This window comes from Fusarium subglutinans, assembly GCF_013396075.1.
Source record: "Fusarium subglutinans strain NRRL 66333 chromosome Unknown NRRL66333_c0000021, whole genome shotgun sequence".
NCBI classification, from domain to species: domain Eukaryota; kingdom Fungi; phylum Ascomycota; class Sordariomycetes; order Hypocreales; family Nectriaceae; genus Fusarium; species Fusarium subglutinans.
This window is the reverse complement of record NW_023502084.1, coordinates 121,960-137,537: the sequence shown is the minus strand read 5'-3', so window position 1 is coordinate 137,537 and position 15,578 is coordinate 121,960. Positions and strand designations below refer to the sequence as shown.

Genomic DNA, 15,578 nt, shown 5'->3' with positions numbered 1-15,578 from the left:
CATAGTGGTAGGACAGGTCAATATGAAGCCTGATTACGTCAATCTGGATGGTGGGGCCGTTCCGTTGGCGGGGGTCAAACATTACCCCGGAACTCGGCTAATCCATCTCGAACTCCGTGCTCATATCTCGAGCGTCTCTCAACATCGCTCATACAATACAACAGACGTGAAAGTATCTGCTCATCCTTAGATCTCTTACCTCAGACATTGAACCAACCACCAGAACTTGCTTCGTTGCACCCGTCACAATGTCAGGGAAGGTCAAGCTCAGTCCCACGAAATTCACACAGGCGGTGCGTACACTCAATGCCCCCCGAGGCGCATGCGATGCACAGCCAATTGCAACTCATACGACTCGTGCTTCCTCGAAGCTTAGCAATTAACTAGTGGTTGTGTTCTAGGTCGTGCGCTCTTTCATGGCAGACTCTGGTCTTGAACCTCGGTATGTATCCCAAGCCACCGATGGAGACTCGGCATTCCGTGATAAGATCCCGATACTGACTCCGTTGTCTTAAGTCTTCTAGGAAAACATGTATAGACACCGAGATAATGAGCCTGGTATATGTGTATTGACATGTTGTAGTTCCGTGTCACGAGTGCGACAGAAGGCAGAGTCGACTTCGAGCTTGACATCCAAAAAGAACACACCGTCCGTCTCTCACCTCATCACAATGAGCTCTCACTGACCTCATCCAGAACCGTCTTCAGACAATTCATGGTGGCACACTTGCCAGTCTCGTTGACCTCGGTGGTTCTCTCGCGGTCGCCTCATCAGGCCGCTTCGCAACAGGCGTGTCAACCGATCTGAACGGTATGTGCCTTTCTCCATCACGTACGACTTTGCTGACTTGGCAGTGACATATTTGAGCCCCGGAGGCCGCCCGGGAGACCTTCTCAAGGGCACTGCCACACTCGACAAGATTGGCAAGACGCTGGCTTTTACGCAGGTGACGTTCACCAATAGCAAGGGCCAATTGGCTGCGCGAGGAAGCCATACAAAGTAAGACTAGTCATTATTCGCTTATGTGGTGTTTTTATACTGACTGGGCAAGATACGTTACGGGTACTATGGGTGAAGATGGCCCATTTGTTGCTCCAGCTGAGTTCTCAGACGTGGACTAGACGACGTCACCAGGTTTAGACATTCTGTTGATACGGTGGATTTGAGATGTACTAAGTATCATAAAGTATAGAAGGGTGGTATCATATCTGTAGAAGTTGTCCGAATTCATTCATGCCCATTATCCATCATTAAACGATTCATTATATGCCCCAGCACGCTTAATGCTTCTCCGGGTATGGCTGAGCTGGTACCTGAGGAGGAGTACCATCGGCCTGGTGGTTCAAGCCCACCGTCTCTTCATGAGGAGGTGGTGATCTAGGCTGAGACACAGGAGATATAGCATCATAAGCCGCGTATTGAGGTTGTTGTGGAGCATAGTAGCCGTTCTGCTGCTCGGGCATTTGCTGCTGAGGGCCATACCCCTGTGCCAGATGCTGCTGTTCTGGCTGAGGGTAGTGCTGCTGCTCAGGCATGGGTACAGCATTCTGCGCCTGAGGGGGGATCTGCCCATAACCCCAAGGCGTGCGCTCTCCAGCCTCAACGGCCTTCACGGGCTCCTGGACTTGCTTTGACCAGATACCATTGTTCCTTGCACGACCGACAGCAAAGACCAAGCAGAGTACGACGAACTGCGGCCAGATTCCAAAGACGACTTCGAGGATGTAGTAAGCGTACTTGTACTCACGGTCGCCGTATGCACTGCTCAGATCGGTCCAAGCAGCCGTCGACGCCATGTTAAACGTAGTGCGCAGAAGCCAAACAACTGATGCGGCGATAAACATGTTTGAGCACCAAGTAAGAGCATTCTCACCCTTGGATTGCACCTTGATCAGAATTGCCCGCGCAACGATGGCAAGAGAAATGACAAAGATCAAAACACTAAATGAGAAGCCGACCTGTCGAGCTTTGATGAAGCTATCCACACCAACACTAGCATCGTTGAAGAAGACTTCATACACATATCGAATTCGAAGACCGAAAGCAGCCAAGGCGAGAGCGAAGAGGATTGTTGCTGCGATGTACGAGAAGAAGCGGAGGATCTTGCCCTTTGGATCGGGCTGGCCTGTCTGGACCATGATGATACCAGTGCCGAGACGGAGGAGGATTATCATGACGAGAATGTCGGTGACCATGTCGTAGATCAAAGCAAGTGTCGCGAGTACTTGAACGGTGACTTGTAGAGTCTTTGAGTAGTGCGAGTCAAAGTCACTGTCGATTCTTCCGCTGTTCCATAATTCCGTGTGCACGACTGAGACGACGTATGAAGTAAACTCGAAGAAGGTGTAACTAAGATGCGTCAGCTATTATCCTTCATCAGACAAGTAGTAGAAGATGGGAGCATACCCTGAGAACACTAAGAGTGCCAACTTGAGATATGTGAACGCAGTTCTCGCAGGGTCCCTCTTGCGACGCACGAGACAGAAACTGCAGAAGAAGAGAACGATAGAGGGGATCCATGCTCCAAGGAAGACCATGGCCCCATGGGCGATCCAATATCTCTCAAGCTCATACATTGTCGTATGTTGAGAGTTGTAAATGTCAAGAGTATCTCGATGAATGTTCAGTCCAAGGATGTGTACAAGTTACACAGACAATCGTGTATCGCCGCCAAAACTCGGAGCCAAGAGTGTCGATAAGTCTCGAACCACACCGCAAATAAAAATAAAAGAGCCAACAAGATATAAAGACCAGAAATTCGAGGGCCATCCCCCTCATATTTAGCTCCCCCAGCTGCATCACCTCTTTTCGCATCCTCATCACAGTCGAGAGTTTTCAGGGCTGAAGCAATTGGATCAGCAACCTGCATCTAAGCACCCGAGACCAATGGGCGAGCATCCGCGCTGCAGGGGTCCCGGCACTGCCTCTCCGGGCGTTTTAGCAGCTCTCGCTATTGGCTTGGCATATATGAGCTCTCTAGGCTCTGCATCTTTTGTAATTTACCAGGCTCTCAGGCTGTACCTCACTCTGTGGTCAGGCGTAATCTTGCAAATTTCTTCTAGTATTTAATTAAATAATAGAGTGAGTTTCTTATTATTTAACTGTTAAATTACGATTATTAATTGCTAAGCGCCGTCGTTGAAAGAACCAAACTCTAAAAAGCCCATTTATAGAACCTTCACAGTAGTTTTGGGTGGTCCACAATATTCGTAACCGCTCAGAGGATGGATACGATGTGATGCTGGCGCAGGAGTGTTACGTACGACTCGGTCACTGGCCCAGCCGCAATAGCGGATTGAATTGTGAATCGGCATCTCTGTGCCGTCTCGAAAGGGTATCGACCGTGCGAAATGCCTTGCAACAGCTTGTCTTGGCACGTGGTTTGGAGAATGTAAATGAGCGATGCTTCTGGGGCTGAGCAGCTGTTGTGTGTAGGTATGTTTTCTAAGCACCTTATCCGAATCTGTCAGCACTGTGATTGATTAGTAGATGCTCGTATTGTTTGAGGTTTGCAGATGAACTTATTAAAACACGATTCCGACGTTCATTGATGGCAAATGATAGCAGATGACATTTACTTTAAGTACCTTCTAGTCCAAAATTCTCATTATTATAATACAAGAAAGACTAGAGCCTCATGTTGCTGCTCTTTCTCCCCGGTGTATCTGAGCCCAACCTCAGCGCTGCGATGGCCTCACTGCCAAGACCGTTCAGCCATTCCTCTCCAACTCAGCCACGCTGACACTCACTCTCACGAGTCCATCCCGCAGCCTCAATCACAAAGACAACACCCAAAAGAAAAAGACGTAGAAGAGATCGATCAAGTTAGTGCATCAACTAGTCATCTATCATCACAGTCCCCCCATCACAACCTCACGAATTCCTCGTTGCATACAAAAACGTCGGCATCAAATCGGCCGCCGGAAAAAGATCCCTCGTCCCCGTCTTCAACCAACAATTCCCCCCCTTCACCTCATAATTCTTCGCCATCTCTCTATTAAACACAATACTATCACACTGCGTCGTATTTTCCTTCCCGTTGTTGATCTCGGTGTACATTGCGCATGCGTGCATGCAGTCGAACGCTGTGTAAGCCAGGAGAGCCACTATATCGTTCCCTGGGTAGTCGAACCCGCAGGTGTATGTGAAGACGTAGCCGTTGTTAGTGGTATAGTCGTCTTTGCCGTTTGGTTGGGAGCACGCGTTGGGGAGGGTGAGATTTGTTACTTGGTCTGCCTGTTTGGGCTCGTAGAATTTTGACTCGGTCGTTTCAGTCGTGTCGCTTGCGCTGGCTGTGAGGGTTGGACAGGCCGAGTTCTGTATCGCGGATGCAACTGGGGCCTCAGATACTTGTGAACTGTGACTGTTAGCATTTAAGCAGATTCTAGTGCGTCCGGATATCGTACTTTTTGCAGTTGGCCAGAGCTGATCCAAGACCTCCCCCAACTCCAGCTCCGACAACCACGGCTGTGATGATAGCAACAATCGCACACAGGCCCAACATGCTTAAACCCAAAGGACCCTTTCGCGCCTCGACGACCTGAACATAACCCGCCATTGGATCCTTCGAGCCTTGACTATAAACACCATGAGGGCTGACCTCTGGTGCATGAGCTGCGCTGTCCGAGTAGACCTCGAGGCCTTCGTGATACCGTGCTTCCGACATCCTTTCATATCATTGACGTCTCCAGGTGTTCTGATAGAAGAGCCGCACAGCGCGGATTCAAGTTAGCGATTTGCAGCTACGAGGGAAGGTCACATATTAAATGAAGGCAATTCTCAAATGGAAGGCTTCGGGCTCGGGCTCGGTACCGAACGCACAGCCAAGCCATGCCGGCAGTTGTCACGTCAAACTCTTGATGTATCAGCTCGCATGCAGAATTTGAGTCACTTCGTGAACATATATCTGAAATGAAAGTGGCAGTTCAAATCCTGCAGGATCATTTTGGTTACATCAATAAAACCTTTTGGATCTCGGAACCCATGGTCGACCAGGGTGTAATTGGACGAGTACCCACACGGACCTGGTAAATCGGCAGTTAGATGTTAATTGTGGTAATCGCCGGGAAGCTTGGTATAAGACAAGATGAGACTCGGGCTGGAGCTTGGGAGGAATCTCAAACACTGGTCTGTGAGGAGCGAGATGAGGTGATGTGACTGATCAGCGGGGGCCTCATTGTGGTTACATGTTGGCTTTAAATCAATATCTGTTTGATGAACTCCCTTTTTTGGGTGCTGAGGGGAGTAACAGTGAATGCAATATCGGCATCGAGGCCGTCTCTCATCCCATTTGTGTCTCCGGTGCTGGATCCACACGGGCTCGGTAGGGTCCAAATGCGGCATCGGCCATCGGAGGTTTAAGTTTAATTGATCGAGAATCAGAGTGCGATACTGCAGAACAAGAGCACCGTGAGGTCCAGACAACGACAATAAACCCTATTTCGGGTAGAAGACAACCAAGTCCTTCAATCTAGAACATTCTCTCCGTCCCCAAACCTTACTATCCCCATCCAAAGTTCCAAACCTATAACCCCCAAGCCAAGATCGACGATCTCCCAAAATAAGCACTCTCTGACGTCTCCCCATTCCCGAAGAAAGCATCCACTCAGAAAGAGCCAAGCATCAGATCAATTAAGAGTGACATCTCCTCAACGGCCATTAGCTCACATTACCCTGTTTTCCACAAGGCTGACCTGATGCAAAACACTTCTTACCTCATCAAGACGCAATGATTCACACAGGACACTTTAATCTCGTCGCGTGGTAGGGATGACGTCACATGCACATCGCGAAATCGAGAGCATGACGACGTCACGACTTACTCTTGAATCCAGGAACAAGAAAGTCAACGAGGTAAAGTGTTAAAAAGGCAGTCAAGAGCTCTCCTCCTCGGATAGCTTTCTCTCAACGAAACACTCACTTCAGTACCTACCTACACTCTAACAATAATAACCCCATCAACAGACAAAATGGCCATCACAAGTGCTATCAGCGACCTCTTCAGCTCCATCTACGAGCTTCTCGCCTCCGTCTTCAACACCTTCTACGCCGTCATCCACTCCATTCTCACCACAATCCTCGGCTTCGTCCAGGGTCTTTTCAACCTCATCGGCGATGTCGTCTCCGGCCTCGTTGAGGTCACGGGTGGCGTGGGCAAGTTTGTAGCAAGTGAGTTCCCTTCTCCGTGTTCATATTTTTTTTTCTTCGCGTGCTGACGATGACATAGGCAATGCTGCTATTCTCGCTATCGGCGCCCTTGGTGCTTTCGCGTACGTGAGGTACACTGCCCAGGGACGGGCTGTTGCGAACAAGAAGACTCAGTAAATGCTTATTGTCGATTCGGTCTTTGGAGGTTTACTTGGCAGTAGATATACACGATACCCTCATGCATGGTGGTAAGGGCCTGGTTGGTGTTGGGGATACAAAGGAAACTGTCTTTCGCTATTGAATCCTAGTTTATCAAGTCAAAATTAATGAGGTGTCCGTCAAACTTCTGTGACCTCTGTGGTTGGCCTTGTGCTTGACTTTAAACTGCGGCTCAACCGATCCCTTGCTGGCTCTGCAGATCAGACAATAGCCCTTGTGCTAATCTAGATCACCTTATCCAGTTGCCGCACTAAATCCGTTCACTGTCTCCATACGCACGAGACTTTGGGCCTTGTGACAAAGACGAAGAAGAGTCTGATTCACTACAGAAACACAGCATTTTACGATACAAAAAACATCGAGTAAAATTAGTCGCATGAGTTATGGTTAAAATAAATGTCATAATTCGTTAATGTTGTAGGTTTTCCAATAAATACTCCAATCCCAAACTTGTCTAGATCCTTGAAACATAAATATCCAGAATATACACCTCATTTCATATGTATCCCAGTCTTGCGATATATCCTGTGAAAATATTTGGTTGCCCTCATAAGCCATCAAGGCCGTATCGTTTTCGTTCAGTCACCCGCCTTGGTAATCGATGACATGTCGTTCAAGTCAGAGTAGCAAACATGGCCCGCATGAGCTTAGGAGGGGGTCCTGTGCAGCCGAGTCAGCCACACGTTCTCAAAAGACGCGAATAACAAAAAAGGCGCACCTTTAACGGTACTTAGGTACGCTAATGGACATCCTACCTTTCTTGTCCTTCTCAATACGAGGAGGTTTGCGGTGTTCAACCACCTTCTCCAATCTTTCTTCTCGGATAACAAGCTGTCCGTCGGGCAAGCGCTCGGCACGGACAATTTCGCCGCTGGTGGAACGGCCTCGAGGACGGTGAGCCAGCTCACGTTCGAGAGCCTTGATCTCCTTTCGGATGTCGCGTCCACTTCGGGATCGAGAGCGAGATCGAACGACGAGCTCCTCGGTGGGGTGGTGATGATGGTGGTAAGAGTCCCAGCTCGAGGAAGTGGTGGTTGTGGTGAACCGAGACGGCGAAACGTCTCGGATGACAGTCTCCTCGGCATATTCAAAGGGTACTTGTTGCGGAGGAGGAGGCCCAGGCTGGTAGAAACCAGGCGGTGGTCCAGGCTGAGCCATAGGAGGAGGCATCATCTGGACGGGTGGAGGTGGCATTGGAGTTTGTTGAGGAGGAGGCATCATTTGAACAGGTGGGGGAGGAGCTGGGGTTACGACCGGAACAGCAGCTGGAGGAGCTTGAACTGGGGGAGCGGGAGGCGGGGGAGTCTTGGCCGGCGGTGGTTCCGGGGTTGGCTCTCTGACCTTTTCCTTGGGTGGAGGTGCAGGCAAAGCAGCTGTAGGTGCCTTTTGTTCTCGAGAGGCGGCAATTTCAGCTTCAACTGCGGAGTGTTAGTAGCGTATCGATTTTGTAGACTGCCAACTTACCCTTTTTGTAATCCTCGCTGACTTTGAGAAGCTCGTCGATGTTGTCTTGACCAAGAGCCTTTTGCACAATGATTGTGGTGCCCTAAGTCTTGTTAGAGGCTATGGATCACGTTCTCAGATTGGTTACAAACCTCTTCAAAGAATGGGTATCCGAGATCAATGAGAGCTCGCTTAGAAACAAGCTTAGCAGGAATGCGAGTCTTGCCCTTCTTAGGATACTCGCTCTTCACTGTAGTGCCACCGCTGCTGCTAGAGGAGCGGCTTGAAGATGAAGAATACGAGCTGCTTCGAACAGAGCGAGTTCGAGTTGACCGAGATTCTCGGCTGCGTCCACGACGATTGCGAGACCGAGTGTATTCTCGCTCGCGAACACGCTCGGGCATGGATCGGTAATCCTCGTCGCCATAATAGTCGGGCTCGGCAATCTTGATGTCGTCATAGTACTCGTCGCCGTATCTGCGAGGTGGAGGCAGTCCTCGGCTCTTGGGAAGAGGAATAGGTGTGTAAGGAGGAGCACGGTAGTCATCCCGAGGATCTCGGTGATCTCGAGGACGGATATCCTCACGGCGGGCAGGAGGGGGGTATTCCTCACGGTCCTGGAAGAAACGTGGTCGGCGGTCAAAGGTGTCAAGAGATGATTGTCGGCGGAGGAAACCTGGTCGACGAGGTGGAGATTCGCGGCGAGGAAATTCTCGCTCTCGTTCTCTCTCTAGAACATCTGTGCGGCGAGCCCAGGGAGGTGGCATATCTCGCTCTCTTTCTCGCTGAGGCTGAGGGCGAGAATCATCGCCGTAGTAGCGACGGTCACGGATGTCTTCTTCTTCGTAGTAACCGCGGCCAGGTCGACGGTCATATCGCTCATCTGAGTGGTCGCGGCCTCGTGTGCTGCGTGTATAAGAGCGATCATCATCGAAGCGATCTCTGTTCTGTTCGCCGCGCATTCGCTCAAAGCGATCGCGGTCCCAGCGTTCGGCCATTATAACTGTGTGTAGTGTGGTATAGTGTGATTGTGGCTGCTTAAGCAGACCGGAACGAACAGAGGCTAGTCCTCTGGTGTTAGTGGTATGGCTGATCGCTTTTTTAGCGAAAGGGTATCAAGTGCAAGTTAAAGGTGCAAAAACGATGATGGGGGAAGGATGGAGGAGAGAAAGAGAAAGAAGAGATGATGTACTGGAGGGTGGGCGGGATACTTGATGAGTCGAGAGGGAGGGAACAAGACCAAGGATTAGTGGTAGCAATATTCAACTGGGATTGGATGACCAAGATGGAGAGGATGGTTGATGGAGGGTGAGAAGAGGCCGATGACGTTGACAGACTGATCCAAGACCCCGCTTGTCGAGACATTCCAGGGCCGAACTGTCCAAGTGGATCCCCGTCTTCTCAGTGGCTTGTGACCTTAGCGACAATTACAGGGGGCTGAGCGGTACAATTGCATGAGGGGACAGCCCTGGAGCTTCAATGTCCAGCTGATGACGACTTGTGATGAGACGAAGTTGAACAGTGAGACAGCACAGCACCTGATATACATCAGACAAACAATCAAGGATCCTTGAAAGCCTCGAAGAACCAATGCACGAGATCGGAGAGAAACGTTACGTGCGCAAATGTACACAAACACAAGCTTACACAAAGAAAGAAAAAAGAGAACCACCACTGTAGCTCAGCGCCCATTCGCTTCGACAGTGGTCTCGACGCCCAAGCACAAACCAAGTGGGCCGGCGAAGCCAAAAGCCGGATTATGGCACATGAAATGCAGGGACTGGGATTAATTGAGGCTGCGGGAATACATACTGTTAGTAGTCAGATAAATCTCGATAACTGATCAAATCTGTAGAACCATATGTGAATTCCCATATAAGGCAAGGGAATGTAAGTGTTTACGAATGTCAAGTCTTGGTGTTTTACTACCAAGGGAAATGATCGTCATTAGTCGATCCAAGTGTGCACTTCTAAAAATGGCACCTCTATCGGGTGATCCTACCCTTCTCTATTTTAACGATAACAAAAGACAAAGCCCACAGGGAACAAAGTTTCTCAAGCCTGCAGGGTCTTCCCTTGAAAGGAACTAAACGATGGAGGGGAGAGCCTCAAAGGGCGGGCTTTGCTCTCGTCTTTACCGAGACCAACGGCACAAGCCGTATTTCTTTGATCATGGTAGCCCAAAGCTCGCCGCTCGGGCTCTGCTGCGTTGCATTTGGGTTTCTTGGGCCAGGGCCTGAATAGCTCACCGGCAGATGGAATTTCCAATGGGTAGCTGCAGCATCGGGGTTTGTGCAACTTGTCCATCGGAATGGCAACTTCTTACCGAATTTTCTTTTGGGAAACAACAAACTTGTCACTGGGACGTGTCAGCTTGGGTAGTCCAGTTCCCCCCTCAAGACTTATCATCCTGGACTGAAGCTGTCGTGCAACCAAGGACCTCAAGTCGCAGGGAGATTCTCCTGTACGATGACGTCGAGAACCCAAGACACAAGCCCTGGCTCGACCCACATGAGCAACGCAGTCTCCGAGCCAATCATGTCTTCCCAACTCTAACAAAAAGCTGTTGGGCACTGAAACTCGAGATCTCCAGAAGATCAACTGAAACTCGGCAGGATCTGATTACATTGGGCAATCACTGCTCGGTACCTGATTAACCTTCTCGGCCTCCATGAGACCAGTTTTGATCTAGGCTTCCACGGTAGCTGAAGAAGGTGGGACCGCCAGATATCTGTAGACAACCATGTGGAAGGTACTTAGGTGAGCATTTGCACGTATGCTCACGTGACAGACCAAGAGGCGTCCACCAACACCACCTCACTCTAGAGTCATAGGTAACCAACCGCTTAACTTCCTACATATTCATTCCTGCCTCAGTCTCATCTTCACCACAATTCCTACGCTGGAACTGCCAGTGCACTCAGTGGAATACAATGCCAGAGGATATCTGACGACATCTCAGCAATTCACGAGGCTGCGAAAAGCGATCTTTCCATGTCCATCAATGCCAAGCGGCAAATAGCTAAAGATCTCAGCGTCGCTAGGAGGGTCCTTCAACCTGCTTCTCTGGTGGCTATGACCTTCGTGCCGCCATCAACTTCCATGTACCTTAGAAAGTTTCTAGGGTGCTCTGTACAGCACTCCAAAAGGCATTTACGGTTACTTCCGGGGCGCGAGGACTAGAATTCATGAAAGGCGCCTGGGTTTTATTACCGGACTGGTTGAACAAATGAAAAGCAGGCGCATGAAAGACAAGAAACTATGAATTCCGCGTAGAGTTGTCGGGAAGTTGAAGTTGGACGTGTTGGCCTGGGACCGGTTGAGCTGCGTCAACGCCAATTTGTCCCACGGCTTATACTGGCGCATCTAACGGGACCTGGTGTCCGAGGTGTGATGCTTGACGATTAGAGGACATGGGACCTGAGCATTGTCATGCTGTCACTTTTTGATGGAGGAACAGAGAAGTACTAAAAGCACGTTGGTGATTTCATCTAAGCTAACTTTCCGTACAACAATCGCGGCCACTAAGCTCGAAACCGAGCTCTAGAAAGTGCATAAAGTACCTACCTACCTAATCAGCGCGTCTTCGCCCACTGGCTTGCTTATCGCGAGTCGCGTTTCGCCGCCTTCTAGCATCCTCTAGCATCCTGTACTCAGGCTCCAGCTTCGCGAGCCTTCGGCTTGCCCGTTCCTTCGTATACGTTTTGCGCTGCCTATTGTAGCGTTGGGGTGCTGTTCGTGGCGGGGCTCCCACTTGCGTCAATGTGTTCTTAGTGACCCGAGCGCCACAAGTTTTGCGAAGAGTGTCTCTCGCTGGTTGAGGTGTCGTTGCTGACGACTGCGCCACTGCTCACCGCATCTGAGTACCTGGGACATCGCCTGTCCCGCCTGCTTTGGGGACTGTTGCTGGCGGCGGCAATAGTTCTGCCCTTCTGACGCTTCGGTCGTAACCGTACTTGTGGGCGAGGTAGTTGGCATTGGGACCGAAGTGGGTAAGTTGCGACATGCAGCTCCTGTGTTTCATTTCCTCCCGGTCTTCAGGTGACAGTAGATGTCCAGTTCCATCTGACTGTTTTGTCAATTCTGTTGACCTTATAATGGCCATTTCTAGAGCCTCACGGTCTCTCTGGTCTTCGCCCTCAATTCTTTCCAACTCTTCTGCACATGATGCAGCATCGCCCTGAGCATCAGACCGCAGGGCCTCTCGCCTTCGCCGGCGGGAGATGCGACCGTGGGTACCTTTATGCCAGAGATCCCATACACCCAAATTCCATAAATCCCAATCCGTATTCGGTGGAAATTTGGTAGGCTGCGATCCGTAGAAGCAGTTCCAGGCGTCATGCTGGGAATAGGTGGCCGAATCGGCTTCTTCTTCTGGGTTTACATCCTTGCTGAAATTACCAAGCTCTCTTGGTACAGGATTGCCCCGTGACCATTCAAGGAAGGCTACGTCCGCTTCATAAACAGCAACGATCTCTTCCTGCGTCCAGCCCTTCTTGGGGAGGCTGATATGGTCCCGGATGTTGTCTTTTTCAAGCCACCACCGATCACTATCACGTCCGTGAAAGCTTTCCATTAGCTTGCGTTTCTCACGGGCTATCTTGTTGCCCGGCTCATTTTCACGTCGCGCCCTAGCCCTGTCTATGATCTCGTCTCTTAGGAAGAACCTACGGAAGTGGTACATCTCCTCGGTCCAGTGCCAATGCGTTCGCAAGTACTCCATTTGTTCCCATGGGTCTGCCGGGAAAGGCGTCGGTTCGCGAGACTCAGCACTGTCACTTGGTGGCTGAGGTGTCTGGGGTGCTGGGGGTGGGGAAGGACTGCGTGGAAGGCACTACGCTTGCAAAACCGTCGACATCGATGGGCGTCCAACGGCTGACGACCTACTATAAAACTGGCTGACATATGCCACCTTGAGTTCAACAGCACCGCCGGTTTCACCCCAGCCTAGCGTAACGACAACTATAAACTCTGTATCACCTGTCCTCACGGACTGGGAATAAACGGTACGAGTACAGCCACTGGAAGTTCAAGCGCTTCTTTGGTGGTTTGTGCAACCTTCTAGACTCGTTGTGATACTCTGTCGAAGGAAATAAGCGTGCTGCCGTCTCAGTACTATCGGCTTTAATAGTCACTCCCTGCTCTTTGTTTATTTTATCGATTTCTTGATTGGTCCCCTTCTTGTAAGACTCAGGACCAGAACTGAGGAATGAGCAGTCAAAGGACTGACCAATTGTCTCGCAGGTCTCTTTGTCACAAAGAATTCCTGCCGCAGCCTAGCTGGACGAGGACATCCTTGACTGCTTTTCAGCACAGGTCACCCAGTGGTGAATTGTCAAGCGACACCATTGAACAGTCTAGGTATAATCGCATCACACTATTTCGGGTCGCCTTAGCAACTTCTGCTATAACATATAGTGTTTGTTCTTCCAAGCGAGTATCACCAAGCAGTCCTTCCCATGCGGACATTTGCATTCAGCGTTGTTTCGTAATCTAGTGGTTACCTATACAAGTTCCGCCTTCAAAAGCCCCCCTTTATCGTGTGCCATACATGATCCAAAGTTCCACAACCCCCCGAGCTCTTCAGTTGCACCTATATTCTCCCTACTTCACTCGCCCTCTAACATCCCAGGCTGACAGCATTGGCGAACAGAGCATAGGTATCAGCGTGGTTGATGTTCTGCTCAGCAGTCAAGCTCTGGATGAAGTTATATCCATAACCACCATAGTCAGAAGTTCCCTTGATCTGGTTAAGATGGGTCATCTCGTGCAGGTTGGTGTTACCCTGGTCCTGAGCATGGCAGGTTGAAGTGCTAGCAGGAAGACGCTCAAAGTACAGGTCACAGTAGGCCATGTAGTTTCCACCAGGAACAGTATACGCAAGAACACCGTTCTGGCACGCGCCGTAAACATCAGTACAGTAGTATCGAGTATCTCCAGCATTGGTCGATCCACACTCAGCAGCGATCTTGGCAAAGACATCAGCAACAGTCGAGCGAGTCGCAGCGTCAGAGTTCTTGAAGTACTCCTCCACCTTCGCAGCAGGACCATTGGACGCAGCCTCCTGGGCAGCTGAAGCCTGTCTAGCACAGTTCGACAGAGCAGCCTGAGTGACCTGGAGCTTGCTGCCAGAACAATCACTCTGAACTTGAGCACGCTTCTGGTGGAAAGCTGTGCGGACGGAGAAGGCCTGGGGACCGTCGACTTCGGCGTCGAGACGGTTGGAGTAGAAGGGAACTGAGCCGATCAACTCGGTTGAGTTTTCCTGGGCGAAAGAGAGGGCGCCGGATGAGAGGACGCTGAACTTGCCACCAGCGGAAAGATCGTGGAACTCGGCAATGTCGAACTCGACTTCGTACGAGTTGCCGGAGGGGATGCTCTGGAAGGCGGTATCATCGAGCTGGGTGGTGTCGAGGGCGATGCGAACACCGTCGAAGGGGACAGTCTCTTTCTCTGTTGGGGGTCAGTAAATGAGTGGCTATGGTGGTAGTGACTGAGACGAGGGGAGTATCGAGGATGCCAACACCCAGACAGGCTACATGCTCACTCCATCCGACACTACCTCACATCTAGAAAGTCTTACCAGCAGAGAAGACCTGAGCCCTCTCGACAGGAGCCGTATCAAGGAATGTTCCAACCTTGAGGAGCTTCAAGTTGCTCTTCCCATTATTGGTGATAACAGCCTTCACCTTTGAGTTCCCCTGCATCTTCAACTCAACATTCAAGGGAGTAGGGGCGCGCTTATCCACCAGGGGCGCAGCGACAGCCATAGAGGCGAGAGCAAGACCAGCAAGCAGCTTCATATTGAACGATAGACCAGATCGAACGAATGTGGTTTAAAAGAGTGAAGAGAATGAAAAAGAACGAATGAGTGAATGAAAGGAATGACTGTTGTGAAGAGGATGAAGACATGCTGAGATACTCGAGGTATCGTGAATACTTATACGAATGTCGAGTTGATACCCTGCAACTCGTCTGGACTCGGCAGCAGGGGACTTGCGACGATATTGATCCGTCTTGGTGTGGACCGATCAAGGGTTTCGTTTCGGACATGTCAATATGTTTGACACGCACCATTTCCGCTCTCCAATCTTGGCGATTCTCGAATTAATTGTCCGAAAATTGACTCCCCAACGTTACCCATTCTCTACAATCATCGTCTGTTTATGCTATTTTCGCCTTTTGAGTTTATCTTCCGATTTACACAATTAACCTTAACTTTACCAATTGACTCTGTCCGATGTAACAAAATCGAAGATCTCCCAAGATTAAAAAAGGATCAAGGTCAGGTCCGGGCGTCATGCCCTTTCGAAACACACCATGTAGCATCGTCGGCTGGGATGAGTAAGCCCCACAATAGGATCGGTCAAGGCTATAAGAGATCGTCGTAACTCAAGGTTACGAGATTGGAAGGGTTGTTTGTGAATGTATTAAAACAAGGTGTTTCCCCGTTTGACTTGAGACGGCTTTGGACCGTTGAGGAAGGAGATTGTGGTTTGTTGTTTGACGGGCCGTTTCTATAGCGTTATGAGTTGAGATTATTGGACAGAGGAATTTTTACGGATTCGAGTAGAAGAGCTGGGCATGATGATGTATCAGATTGCTGACGGCATGTGATTTTGAGGTGGTAATAATTGTTTCAATGGCAGCTATGATCACTAACGACAAACAAGCCGAAAACATTGCACCAGACGATCTTCAGGTAAACTGATAGATCTGATGGTCAAGAATCTCCAGACTTCTTGGCTTTCCACTATCCTGCATATCC

At 50.0% G+C, this 15,578-nt stretch overlaps 6 protein-coding genes across 6 annotated transcripts; 2 read left to right on the top strand and 4 right to left on the bottom strand.

Annotated features, from left to right (window-relative positions):
- Positions 1-248: 248 nt before the first annotated feature.
- FSUBG_2481 (thioesterase family) lies at positions 249-1,122 on the top strand (the record flags this gene model as incomplete). The annotated part of the gene is made up of 5 exons (XM_036680258.1): positions 249-293; positions 584-649; positions 697-811; positions 856-1,000; positions 1,053-1,122. 5 exons carry the CDS (start codon positions 249-251, stop codon positions 1,120-1,122), a joined length of 441 nt encoding a protein of 146 aa, XP_036541999.1.
- Positions 1,123-1,281: 159 nt separating this feature from the next.
- FSUBG_2480 (uncharacterized protein) lies at positions 1,282-2,577 on the bottom strand (the record flags this gene model as incomplete). Its single annotated transcript, XM_036680257.1, has 2 exons — positions 1,282-2,350; positions 2,408-2,577. 2 exons carry the CDS (start codon positions 2,575-2,577, stop codon positions 1,282-1,284), a joined length of 1,239 nt encoding a protein of 412 aa, XP_036541998.1.
- Positions 2,578-3,218: 641 nt separating this feature from the next.
- Positions 3,219-4,667, bottom strand: FSUBG_2479 (uncharacterized protein; the record flags this gene model as incomplete). The annotated part of the gene is made up of 3 exons (XM_036680255.1): positions 3,219-3,423; positions 4,020-4,364; positions 4,408-4,667. The coding sequence occupies 3 exons, from the start codon at positions 4,665-4,667 to the stop codon at positions 3,219-3,221; spliced, it is 810 nt and encodes a 269-aa protein (XP_036541997.1).
- Positions 4,668-5,970: 1,303 nt separating this feature from the next.
- FSUBG_2478 (uncharacterized protein) lies at positions 5,971-6,325 on the top strand (the record flags this gene model as incomplete). The annotated part of the gene is made up of 2 exons (XM_036680254.1): positions 5,971-6,169; positions 6,228-6,325. The coding sequence occupies 2 exons, from the start codon at positions 5,971-5,973 to the stop codon at positions 6,323-6,325; spliced, it is 297 nt and encodes a 98-aa protein (XP_036541996.1).
- Positions 6,326-6,980: 655 nt separating this feature from the next.
- On the bottom strand, positions 6,981-8,808 carry FSUBG_2477 (component of actin cortical patches LAS17; the record flags this gene model as incomplete). The annotated part of the gene is made up of 4 exons (XM_036680253.1): positions 6,981-7,027; positions 7,123-7,785; positions 7,832-7,913; positions 7,963-8,808. 4 exons carry the CDS (start codon positions 8,806-8,808, stop codon positions 6,981-6,983), a joined length of 1,638 nt encoding a protein of 545 aa, XP_036541995.1.
- A 2,852-nt stretch (positions 8,809-11,660) lies between these two features.
- FSUBG_2476 (uncharacterized protein) lies at positions 11,661-14,613 on the bottom strand (the record flags this gene model as incomplete). The annotated part of the gene is made up of 4 exons (XM_036680252.1): positions 11,661-12,613; positions 12,698-12,772; positions 13,436-14,263; positions 14,394-14,613. 4 exons carry the CDS (start codon positions 14,611-14,613, stop codon positions 11,661-11,663), a joined length of 2,076 nt encoding a protein of 691 aa, XP_036541994.1.
- Positions 14,614-15,578: the final 965 nt, after the last annotated feature.